The sequence below is a fragment of the Triticum dicoccoides genome, chromosome 6A, assembly GCF_002162155.2.
Source record: "Triticum dicoccoides isolate Atlit2015 ecotype Zavitan chromosome 6A, WEW_v2.0, whole genome shotgun sequence".
NCBI classification, from domain to species: domain Eukaryota; kingdom Viridiplantae; phylum Streptophyta; class Magnoliopsida; order Poales; family Poaceae; genus Triticum; species Triticum dicoccoides.
Window position 1 is genome coordinate 77,808,657 of NC_041390.1, and position 13,485 is coordinate 77,822,141.

A 13,485-nucleotide genomic window follows, 5' to 3' on the forward strand; every position below is an offset into this window, starting at 1 on the left:
GGGTGGTCGCAGAATGGGGAGGGCGTAATGCAGACACAGACAAAATATGAGAGGAAAAAGGCGGGCCAGGGCGAGGGAATGGGGTTTTAGAGGCTTTCGGATAGTCCGGACAAATGGATTGTGTACAATTACACCGGCTTTTCTTCATTCGAGCGCTGTCTGAACTGTTCGCCTGACCATATGAAACAATTTAGGGGTTCGATTGGAGAAGTTCTTACACGGTCATTAGGTGCTACTTGCCAATTTCAATGAGTACCAATTAACGACGTAGCTCGCATTGTGTCCGACGATTTTGTTATGTGCTCTCCCAAGTTAAATGGAATAAATGTGTTCCGTTTCAAAAAATAATAATGAGAGTGAATTCTACTTTTTACCCTGTAGTTGTACATTTCTGACACATATTACCTCATTTAGTGAAACTTCTATCGAAATATCAGACTTTGAAGACTTTTAACACGGTTTTACCTTGGTTTTGCATTTTTCTAGATAGGAAAGGCTTGTTGCGTCAATGATTCATAAAAAATATGTAAAGATCGAAGGGCATCATTGACGATCATCTTCAGATTTTTCTTGTCCATCTGTTTCATTCCTCCTCCTCATCCACATATTATTGGACCTCGAACGTCACCTCACACCTTGCCTGATGGACACATGTCAGAAAACAACGATTTGAAGCTTCCAAAAAGGGTATTATAGACGAATTTTCACTCGATCGGATAATTAGTGTCTCAAATGTACAACTACAAGGTAAAAAGTGGAATTCACTCGAGAAAAAGGAAAAATCAATGGCAACAAATGGCGTACTGTACCCCCATGTACGTACGCGATCACATGGAGCACACAGCGGCACTGGTCCTACGACTACGAGCACACATCGGAGTGTCGGAGAGAGACCACTTCCCTTTGGCATCTCTGAATCGAAGTTTGAATTGGGTTGCCCCGCCTGCCTGCTTCTGATTCCCATGTTCGAGCCCATCATCCGTTGTCCTATCTGCACATACACGCATAACTTGGGCTGCTGCGGTGTCATTCAGCGAACCTACCCAGCTCACCAGGCTGCAAAACGAACCAGCTCGAACTCTGAAAAATACATTGATTAATAACCAGTAAAAAGTTCGGCTCGGTTCTTTTGTTTTGCTGGTTTGGCTCGGTAACAATTGTATCATGCTAGGAAAATTAGAATTATGCAAGGTTAACCTGTGTGCAACTGAGAAGGACTGAAGAATTGAACTACTCTTTCCGTTCCTAGAGAATTCAATAAGAGATTACATACGAAGCAAAATAAGTGGATCTACACTCTAAAATATGACTATATACTCCCTCCGTAAACTAATATAAGAGCTTTTAGATCACTACTTTTTAGTGATCTAAAAGCTCTTATATTAGTTTACAGAGGGAGTACATCCGTATGTAGTTTGTACTGAAATTTCTAAAAAAGACTTATACTCGCTCCGTCTCATAATGTAAGACCTTTTTTGACAGGGAGTATATACAACATGTGTAAGAGAGTGATGCTCGTGTTCGGTTAGCCAAGTTTATACTGTACTTGCACTTGATGAATGTCTCGATGGCGCTGAATAAAACAACCATTCAACAGCACCAGCTACCAACTGTTAGTCGACCATTACTCACTAGTCACTACTGCTCACTGTCAGCAGAGCAAACGCTCGAGGACTGTTGCTGTATCACGTGTCAGGATATGATACTCTGCGGTAGTCCTGAAGCCGCACAGTCAAGGAAATTTTCAACTAGATGGATCGCCAATCCTGCATGGAGAAGGACTCTGAACCCGCACATGCCATAGCACCATCGCAATTTATATACACAAGTAGAGAGGGACTCCTGATGGACAATTTAAGTGCTCCAACCAAGTTAAAAGACAAGCAAAATCGGCTCGTTTTCCGCCATATAGCAAGGAAGCAACCTTGACATCAGAAGCAGGGCAACGGAAGGGCTCTGGCGTGATCAGTCAGTAGGAAGAAGTTGAGTGTTTGATTTCCAACAACGTCGGAGCGCTCAATCGCGGGGCTGCAGCCTTGATATGTACTCGTCATACAGCTTCGCTGCTCCCTCCAAATCGCCGAGATCAGCGCAGCAGTCGGCTATCGCGCCGTAGGCCTCGGTGCAGCCAGAATCCTCGCCGGTCTCCTTTGATAGCGCCAGAACCTTGTAGTACCAGCTCATTGCTTCTCTGTACTGTCCCAACCTTTGCAGTGATGCGCCTAAGACAATAAATACCAAGCAAAATGAGGCGTCACAGTGGTTTGTTTACCAACAAACAATTAAGGTTAGTCTAAGCTGTCTCTAAATGAAGCACATGGCAGAAATCTGAACAAACACACACACATGGAAAAGGTAGGTACATACAGATGTTCAAAGGGGACAGAGAAATGGTAATGTTTTCCAAGGGCATCGAATTTCTGTTATGTAAAAATGGAGAGTGCATCAATTCTAGGTCGATATAAATCTTGCTACTATACTTCAAATCAGTACTTGCTTAAAAGTAATTCCTGGTATATGCAAAAGTGAATGCCCCAAATTATGAAAGCAAACATACATGCAGATAAGATAATAATCCTCTCATGCACAGCTAAAGTGCAGAATCCCCATCTATTGGGACAAATAGGATGATGTTTTACTTACAAGTTTATTACTCTACGTGCAATTGCTCATTATGATTCCGTGCACTACAGAATCTATTCAAGTATGGAGCAGGAATACAATTGCTTGCAGGAGTAACTTAAACGTAAGGATGGGGAAAATGCAACCTAGCTGAAACAAAATCATACATTACACTTATTTCTTGGGATATTCAGACATTCTGCTATTCTACAAGTTAGTCACCAACACTGTAGCGGCCTAACCACAGAATTATACTTACAATGGTGGAGGGTCAGTATTAATTAAATGCACTTTTGTTTATCAGTGAACAAAAACAATGTGATGCATGATTTTGATTATCAGGAACGGGAAGAAATAAACCTAATCCCCGCGCAGCTTTCTTCTCCTCAAAGCGATCCCCTATGCTTTCTGCAAGCTCCAGAGCCGTCTTGAACTCCACTACCGCCTTATCAAGGTCCTGATTCCTCATATAATTCTTCCCATTTTTCAAATTTACCACCAACTGCTGCTTCCTGGGATCAACAATAACCTCAATTTCTCCTGCTCTCCCTACAGGCGCATAAGTAAGGCCAGGAGCAAACGATTCAATCTGCGCCTGCCTTCTAAGAGCAGTATTAATCTGACGAAGTTGATTGTTCAATCGCTTCAGTTCGTCCTTTCTTTGCCGTGCTAATAATCCTAGAATGTAACATCGGAGAGGGAAAAAAAATAGCACAGCATGAAACGTCTCTCTTCATCAACTATACATAATAGATACTATCAGTTATGCCTGTGGGCATTGGTTTGAGCGTCTTACCACCCACGGCAGCTCCTATTAGAGCGACGGCAATGAAAATCGGCATATTGGCAAAAGAACTAGTTGGTTGACATGTCTCAGCTGATGCCTCAAGAGGCATTATGAGCATCGACATTGTTGAAAGAACAGCAGTTTTCAGCAGGCTAGCATGCGCAGTTTTCTGCAGGCATAGATTATACAGGCAGATAGTAAAGCACAGTCAATAGCAGAGCTGCATCACAACGTAACGGAAAAAACAGAGTAACAACTAACAACATAAGTAAAGAATGTACATTCTGAACATGATTGTGATTCACTCTTGAAATGCTACCACTAAAAGTTGCTTCAAAATATGATGGCTGTGTTCGCTGTGCTCCCACGCAAGAACATGGCGCGTCTCCCTCGGGCGGGAGAAACCTCGTTTATTTTAGCTGCCCAGCAGAATTTTTTTTTTACCAATGCCTGGAATTGGAGTCCCTATCTATCCCACAGTCCACAGCCATGTTCATAGACTCTCACCAAGAAACGCAATGCTCTATTTGGGTGCTTGGGCATCAGTTCACTAACTCTACAGTTTACACCATGACTGAATTCATTTGGTTATCTTGAGTCCATAGCAACCCAAACCCCAAAGAATCGTTCGTACCTGGTGATCAGCAAGGATTAGCCCGAGCGCGCGCGTCATCTGCCACGCCTCCCCATTGCTGGCATCGAGGTGCGCGAAAACGCCGCCGCCACCGCCGCGAGCCCGATGAAGGGGAAGGGGACCGAATCGGAGCGGAACCGCCGCGTCTGCTCCCACATGGAGACGGCGGCATGAATAAATCGATGCGACGCTATCAGAGTGGCATATATGTATAGTAGAATCGGGAGCGTTAAGAGTACGAGGGGCTCACCGCAGAGACGGCCGACGCCGGCGACACGGACGGGTAGAAGAAGAGAGGGACCGGGAGGGCGTCGGTAAGGGTGGCCGGCGCGGCGGTGGGCTGCCGCGCCCCGGTAAGAGGCCGCCGCCTGCATCGCCGGCTCCGGCGGCGCCTCGCGTTGGCTAAGCGGCCGTAGGTGTGGAAGAGTGGGGAACTGGGGGATGGTGGTGTCACGTGACACGCGCCTGCTGAATTGGAACGGCTTGGGAGGTGTGAATGGGCCCGTGGGCTGTGGCACATAGTTTCAGTTCTACCTCCGTCTTTGACTTGCTAGCCGGATAATCCTATTCGAACGCATTTTTTTTAAGAAACACTAACTTTATTAATAGTCATAACAATTACAGGTACACTGATGTGAACCTAAGATCAAAGAAATACAAAGTAACTCTTATGGCTAAGACTTAAAATAAAATCTCTTGTAAACACCTTATTTGCGGTATCAATCTTTGCTTGAAAAAGTACTCCAAAGACTTTAGTAAAGAGTCCGCAATTAGACGCATATAGGTACCTACTTAGCGACCGAGCGCATAAACCCGCAGGCGTTATGTACATTTTGGGCCGGCTCGTTCACTTTTTTCGGTTCTGTACCGGTTTTTTGTGTGTTCTTTCTTATGGTATTTTTTCGCCCTTTACTTTATTTTTCAAGTTTTTGTATTTTTCCCTGTTTGTTCTTAATTTTATTTTCATTTTTACTTTTTATTAATTGTTTATAAATCATGAATATTTTTCAGATTCGCCGACCATTATTATGAAATCATGAACTTTTTCCAATTTGTGAACATTTTTTTTACAAATTTATGAATATTTTTTTGAAAACCCGGAACATTTTTTGTGAATCGGCAAACATTTACTAAAATTGGGGAAATATTTAGGAAATTCATGAAGATTGTTTTTCTTTGACGAATTGTTTTCAATTGCATGATTATTTTCTATATTGATAAACTTTTTCTGTAATTCATAAACATTCTCTGGATTTTCAAATGCTTTTTCAGAAATCAAGAACATTGCCGAATTCACAAACATCTTTTAAAATTCACTAGCATTTTCTTAATACACAAACATTTTTCCAAAATCCTGAACATTTTTTAATTTCCCAAACATTTTTTCAAAATCGTGATCATTTTTTGAATTTGCAAAAAATGAGCACACGGTCATTTTATGATTTGTTGCATAAAAAAAAGGCAGTTTAGAACTTTTTGAAATATGTAATTATCTCTACTATTTAAGAAGAACGTAAGGTTCCCATTTCACCTTTATTCCCGCCACCCCTTCGTCCAGCCTGTATGATAATCAATCACCTTAATTTACTTACCTTCTGAATCAATTCCACTTTTTTTCGAAATGGAGGCAAAAGATTTGCCTCGTCGATTAATTAAGAAGAAGAGAATTTCCCGGTTAATTAACAGAAAAACGGGTGAAAACTGATACATATAGATCATATGCGGACTACTCGCTAAGAAAGAAACTCCATGGCCTCACGGTCAACCCAACAAACGTACCTAACACGCAACAACCACAAACCCTCGCACTTCTATGTCGCAAAGAAACCCTCAACAAAACCAATGTTGAATACATCAGACGCCAAGAAATCCACATAGACGAGCCACTCGGAGATGGAGAACGAAGAGACTGAGTATCCTCCATTAAGCAGCCGCAGACGCCTTATCAATGGCGCCACTCTTCTTACCTATGTTTCTGAGAGCCTTCTTCACCTTCTTTATTTTGCCTATAGAAACCTCATCCACTAGGAGGCAAGCAATCACATTGCGAGACCCAGGACAAGTTGCCTCCAAGGAGGCGAGCAAACGGCCAAGCTTTTTCACGAAGACCACCTCGTCAATACGTGCCAACATAGCGTCACTGTCAAAAGATGGGCGACCGAATAGGCTTCGGCGCCTCAGAAGTAGCTGTCAAAGCACCTATCTCATCAACCTCGGCACCCACGGATGCCACCTGGGCAACAACCTCAGGTGAGAGAGCAACAGCAACGTCCAAACCTCCACGGTCCACATAGGCGAGTGGCTGACTGGGCTCCAACGACAATGGTGAGGTCGCAGTCGGCATCGCCAAGTCCCCTCCAAGCGACCCCATCTCCTAAGGAAGCACCGTCGAAATAGGCGAAGTGGGTTTCCCACAAAGTTTCTGCAACTCAGGCATGATCTGCAGCACCGGAGCCACGACCTCGACAACGGCTTCCCTCCCAGAAGCAATCGGCACGACGGGTAACGGCAACCAACAAGATGTAGCACGAGGGGAGAGATCTCCATACATGCCTGCTTCCCCATCGGTAGAACCAACCAGGATCTCAGGGGACGAGAACAAATCAGGGGCAACCCCAATCTGAAACTCAGGTAGCGAAGACACATCCGGCACCACCTCAAGTTTGGCGAGAGTGGCCTCCGCTCTCACCAAAACACTCCCGACTCGCGCAACGCAGTCACGAAGCTCAGTGCGAAGCAGCTCGGTCTCCTCCGCCAACCCGACTTGCTGAGCCGAGACAAACTGGAACTGCACGTCTGTCATGGAGACATCACTGGTGGATGGAGGCGGTGGAGCATGACATTGGGCCGGTGAAGCTTGGTGGACATGCTTCTTAGCACAGCAGAAGCGGGCGATGTGCCCAGATCGAAGGCAGTTCGTGCATCGGATTCGATCCCTGCAGGAGTGTGCATAGTGACCTCAACAGAGGCATAGGAAACACATGTCTCTCAACCACGCCAGCGGAGGACGCCACATATTGATAGCAGGGCGATGGAAAGGAACGGAAGTCGAGCGGCGCCCTCTCGAGACAAGCTGCCATCCCGCCAATGCATTTCCACTTGGAGCTTGAGACACAGGGGCTTCCGGCGATGCCTCGCGGTCGAAACATCCTCTCCAATCTCCCCAACCTGGACGCACTGGAGGCGCCTGAATGACGTGTCCGTCGCCCGCAACAGCATCGTGGGAAGTTACAGCAGTGGGCACTCCGTTGTCCTCGTCCGAAATGGGGCCATCAGAGGCAGCTCCCTGAAGGCTGTTGTATCCAGCAACAACGACGGCCGGCGTGGTACGCGTCAGAGTTGCCAGGACCAGATCGGACCGGGCCGGCATCTTGGTTGTGGAGGGAAGCTTGCGTGAGGCAAAGCGTCCCCGCACTGCCGGGTCGGCCTTGCGGGAGGCGAGGTAGGCTGCAGCGACGTCTTCGGCAGAGGGCGACAGCGGATGGGCTGGGGCAGCGCCGACAGAAGGAGCCTGAGAGGCCAGTATCATTGGAGCGGGAGCGTCGACAGGAGCAACCGAGGTGGCCTCCACCGCCCGAGCGGGGTCGCTGGCAGGAGGAGCCGGAGAGGCCCGAGCGGCTGCCAACATTGTAGCGGGGAGGACATCGACTAGAGGGGTCGTGGCGGCCGCCGATGTTGGAGCGTGGGGAGCCATGACAGCTTGACGGACGGGGAGGAGAGCTGGCGGAGGAGAGAGAGCACGCGGCGGGGATTCCGAATCTGGTCTCACTGGACGCGGAGCAGGCCAGAGCCAGGAGATCAGGCTGGCGACGGCCGCGCGGCCACGCGCGCGAGCGCTTTCGCCATAGCTCCACCGAGATTTGTTTTACCTTGTTCAATTCCACTTTAATATACTTACTAAACTTCTGATCAAAATACAAGGTAATTCACAGCCAGAATTTAATGAACATTTATTTACACAATCGTATTATTATTGACAGGTAAATCACAAGCTAACGTACTAGAATATTTCTATCCCATTGTAATGTATGGGCATTGTTCTAGTTTAAAGAAGAAAAAACAGGAAAGCAAAAAAACAGGGCGCCACACACATGAACCGGCCAAAAGAAGCGCGCGGAGGAAGGGGGGTGTGCACTGGCACGTTCGCCGATGCCTTGCATGCCAAATAGGAGGTCCCTTACTGACCCGCTCGTATTTTGGGTCATATTTTGACAATGATTTCAACTAATATAATATAAGTTATGCGTAGCAAAATTAATATCATTGAATACTATCTTCAATTATGAATCCAATAATATATTTTTTCTATGACATGCATAAACATTTTTCTAGTTAAATATGTGGTCAAACTTTTTTTAGGGGAAAAAATGTGGTCGAACTTTGATCCAAAATCCGATAGGTACTAATAAACACATATAGAGGTAGTAATACCACGTAAGGAAATGGAGGACGTAGATGACATAGATAGTTGAGAAAGAGAGAGTGTATTTTTACTTCCGTAGAAAGTCTCCTTTTTACGAAAAGGATTAAAATCTATTATAAAAATTCATCGAAAGTACAAAACATCTCAAACATAATAAAAATTAGAAGAACGCCCGTGTGTTGCAACGGGGCCACATTAATTTTAAGAGTTCAATATTAATATCATACATATCAAGTGACATTGGCGATCTTTTTAGCCATCAAATCCTCACACACACACACTCTCTTCCTCCCTCTTCCTCACTCTCTCTCCTCCTCTCCTTCTCTCTCTCTAACACACACACACCCATCTTATTAGGTAAGGGACCATAATTCATCTATTTCACACACACACTAGTGCATAACAATATGGATCATGTGTATTATATTTGCCACCACAACTAAGGGCCCGCTTCCAAATGCGTCTGCGCGCCGCCACCCACGCCGGGTCTTTTAAGTGCCGCTTCCACCGCACCAACTCCCAGGACCACGGCAACGGCCAGGGCCAGGGAAGCCGCCCTTCTTCACCCCCTTCACTGGTCACGGCCAACGCGGTGCCGCGGCACCCGGCCTCGCCGTCCTCGTCCTCCGGCACCATCGTGACCCAGTGACGTAGCGCAAGCATCGGCCTCGAGAATCAAGAACTGTAACACCCCAAGAATCATGCTACAGTAACTCCACACTAATGATTCCAAGTAATCATCATTATGCCCTAAGAAAAACAATTAAGAAATATTTAAACATCAAATTCAAATTTAAAGTTAAGTTAAATTATTATTTATCCAAACAGAGAATAAAAAAATGTTCGAGTTGTTGCATATATTCACTAAGTAATTTTCATGTAGAAAAGAACATCATTTTACTCACCAATTTAATCCCAAGTAAAATATAAAGGACCCGACAACAACTAAAATCGCCATTTCAAAATAAACAAATGTTTATGTATTTCCAAACCACTTGAAATCTTGTGTGCTAGCTCAAAAAATTGCCTACTATTTATGTGACATGTTTTGGAATCAGCAAAACTTATTCAGTATTAAATTAAAAATACAAAATGGTGGATAAAATGCAAAATAGAAAAATTAGAAAGAAGGAAAAGAGGCTAAGTGCACACTGTGCACTAGAAGCCTAGTGCTACAGTAGCACGGCCCAAGCCCACCATGGCCTTTTCCCCCTTCCTCTGTTCTCTGTACAGAAGAGGAGACAGGGGCCATGGCGTGGCGGCGATCCCACGGTGCCATGGCCGGATGGCCACCACGTCGACTCCCCTCGGCCAAACCCTAGCTCGCCCTCATCCTTTCCCCCTTCTTTTCCCCATCGGCCCCCTCCTCTTCCTCTCGAATCCGAGCTCAAACAAATCATGGTGACCGCTGCCTCACCATCGTTTCCGCGGCCACCGTCGTCGCTGTCGCTCGGGATTACGCCCAGGAGGTTGGCCTCGCTCGACCTCGTCCGTTCCGGGCAGCGGAGCAAGCCGGGCCGCCTCTACGCTCGCCATCGTCGTCTTCTTCGTCGCATACGTCGTCGTCCGTCGTCGATTACCGCCGTTCCGGTCAACCCCGACTCTCCCGACCTAACCATCCGCATCACAGTGAGCTGCTCCTCCCTATCCCCCTCGCCTCGCTGTCGATACATCGCCGTAGACCCGTGCCCGCCCGAGGCCGCCATGGCCGGAGTTCCGCGTCCGTGCGCGCACAGCCACTCCTGGCCTGCTCGCGTTGCCCCTCCTACCGCCGCCCGTCGCGAGCGACCACGCATGCGCTCGTCCGCCTACACTGCCCGCGCTGCACCTTGCCTGCCGCCGCTCGCCGTTCCCAGCCGCTGCTCGTTGAACTGCTGCGCTGTTGCTACTGCTGATGCCATGCCGCTGCCGTTTGCTGCTGCTAATGCTGCTTTGTCGCTGCTGCTCTTCATGCTGCGTTAGCTACTGCTGCTGCTGATGTGCTACTCTACTACCGCTCCTAGCCACTACTGCTGAAGTTTGCTGATGCTTGCTAGATGCAGTTGTTCTGCTCCTACGGCTGACCATGGCCATGGCCAGTGTGTGCGTGAGTGCGTAGTGTGTAGGCACCACAGCCCTGTGTGGCCGGCTATGCCATACCCTGGCCATCCTTTTAGTTAGTTTAATTAGTAGTACTATCTAATTTGTACAATAGTAGATGACATGTGGACCCACTAATGGTTTAGAGAAAAACAAATTTAAAATAATTGTCTAAGTCAATGACATGTGGCCCCATACACTGTTCATATATTGACTAGTCAACCTTTGATTGGGTCAACCCAACCCCAGGCCTCACCATCATACACTATGCTAGAATAGCACTAGGAGACAAAATTATTTTACTGTTTAATTTTGAAATATAAATAAATTCAAAAAATAATTAAAACTTTGAAAATTAATGGAAAAATAACCGTAGCTCGTATGAAAAATACTTTGTACATGAAAATTGCTTAGAACAACGGGACAAATCTGAATACTAGTCCGTTCGTATGCCACACATCCCTAGCATAGCAAACATGCAACCTCCGCCTTCGGTTTGACTGTCCGAAAACGTCAAACACTGGGAATACTTTCATGTATGTTTTCCCCCTTCGCCGGTATCACATATTCTTGCATTAGATCACCCCTGGCACCGCGTATTGCCTTGGTATATTTTGTGATGCTTTGTTTGCTTCGTATTTACTGTTTCTTCCCCCACTTCTTCTCCGGTAGACCCCGAGACCGACGCTGATGCCACTGAGTACGACTACGTCACCGACGACCCTTCTTCCTGTACAAAAGAGCTTCCAGGCAAGTCCCCCTCCCCCCTTGATCAACCAGATATCGCCCACTCTTTTCTCTCTTATTCTTGCATTAGGTTTGCTACCGTTGTTGATTCGATAGCTCCTATTCTGTTGCATAGCCTGTCATTGTTGCTACTATTGTTACCTTTATCTGCAATCCTAAATGCTTAGTATATGATGCTAGTTTTCCATCAATGGCCCTATATTCTTGTCCGTCTGCCATGCTATACTATTGGGCTGTGATCACTCGGGAGGTGATCACGGGTATATACATACATACTATACAAGTGGTGATTAAAGTCAGGTCGGCTCATAGAGTACCCGCATGTGATTCCGGTGTGGGGGTTGAAAGGACAGGTGGCTCCATCCAGGTATGGTGGGCTTGAGTTCCCGACGGCCCCCGACTGTTACTCTGTGGCAGAGCGACAGGGCAGGTGGAGACCACCTAGGAGAGAGGTGGGCATGGCCCTGGTCGGCATCCGCAGTTACTTCAAAATAACACGCTTAACAAGATCTTGGTATTTGATCTGAGTCTGGCCACTGGCCTATACACACTAACCAACTACGCGGGAACGGTTATGGGCACTCGACGTCGTGGTATCAGCTGAAGCCTTCGTGACGTCAGCGACTGAGTGGCGCGCGTCGGGTTGGACCGCGTAATGCGACTTCCTTTGTAATGGAGGTTGCCAGGTCTGCTCACCGTCCGCGTACGCAACGTGCAGGTGTGCAATGGGCGATGGGCCCAGACCCCTGTGCGCATAGGATTTAGACCGGCGTGCTGACCTCTCTGTTGTGCCTAGGCGGGGCTGCGACGTGTTGATCTTCCGAGGCCAGACATGACCCAGAAAAGTGTGTCCGGCCAAAAGGGATCGAGCGTGTTGGGAAATGTGGTACACCCCTGCAGGGAAGTTTATCTATTCGAATAGCCGTGTCCCTCGGTAAAAGGACGACCCAGAGTTGTACCTTGACCTTATGACAACTAGAATCAGATACTTAATAAAATACACCCTTCCAAGTGCCAGATACAACCCGGTGATCGCTCTCTAACAGGGCGACGAGGGGAGGATCGCCGGGTAGGATTATGTACGCGATGATACTTGATTAACTTACCATCTACTCTCTTCTACATGCTGCAAGATGGAGGTTGCTAGAAGCGTAGTCTTCGACAGGACTAGCTATCCCCCTCTTATTCTGGCATTCTGCAGTTCAGTCCACACATGCTACCCTTTTCCATTTGATACCAATGCATACATATGTGGTGTAGCTCCTTGCTTGCGAGTACTTTGGATGAGTACTCACGGTTGCTTTGCTCCCCCTTTTCCCCATTTCTGTACCCGGTATTTGCGACCAGATGATGGAGTCCAGGAGCCAGAGGATCCCGAGGATGATTTCTACATGGAGTTCGATTTCGAGGAGTAGTTAGGAGGTCCCAGGCAGGAGGCCTTGCCTTTTCGATCTGTATCCCCATTTGTGCTAGCCATCTTATGGCAACTTGTTTAACTTATGTCTATACTCAGATATTGTTGCTGAAGGAAATATGCCCTAGAGGCAATAATAAAGTTATTATTTATTTCCTTATTTCATGATAAATGTTTATTATTCATGCTAGAATTGTATTAACCGGAAACATAATACATGTGTGAATACATAGACAACCAGAGTGTCACTAGTATGCCTCTACTTGACTAGCTCGTTAATCAAAGATGGTTATGTTTCCTAACCATAGACAAAGAAGTTGTTATTTGATTAACAAGATCACATCATTAGTTGAATGATCTGATTGACATGACCCATTCCATTAGCTTAGCACCCGATCGTTTAGTATGTTGCTATTGCTTTCTTCATGACTTATACATGTTCCTATGACTATGAGATTATGCAACTCCCGTTTGCCGGAGGAACACTTTGTGTGCTACCAAATGTCACAACGTAACTGGGTGATTATAAAGGAGCTCTACAGGTGTCTCCAAAGGTACATGTTGGGTTGGCGTATTTCGATATTAGGATTTGTCACTCCGATTGTCGGAGAGGTATCTCTGGGCCCTCTCGGTAATGCACATCACATAAGCCTTGCAAGCATTACAACTAATATGTTAGTTGTGAGATGATGTATTACGGAACGAGTAAAGAGACTTGCCGGTAACGATATTGAACTAGGTATTGGATACCGACGATCGAATCTCGGACAAGTAACATA

General features: G+C 46.4%; 1 protein-coding gene across 1 annotated transcript; it reads right to left on the reverse strand.

Moving 5' to 3' along the window:
- Positions 1–1,771: 1,771 nt before the first annotated feature.
- LOC119315094 (protein FLUORESCENT IN BLUE LIGHT, chloroplastic-like) lies at positions 1,772–4,477 on the reverse strand. The gene is made up of 5 exons (XM_037589768.1): positions 4,294–4,477; positions 4,044–4,189; positions 3,419–3,578; positions 2,983–3,300; positions 1,772–2,222 (listed from the first exon to the last, which is right to left on the reverse strand). The coding sequence occupies exons 1-5, from the start codon at positions 4,415–4,417 to the stop codon at positions 2,017–2,019; spliced, it is 954 nt and encodes a 317-aa protein (XP_037445665.1). The 5' UTR covers positions 4,418–4,477; the 3' UTR covers positions 1,772–2,016.
- Positions 4,478–13,485: the final 9,008 nt, after the last annotated feature.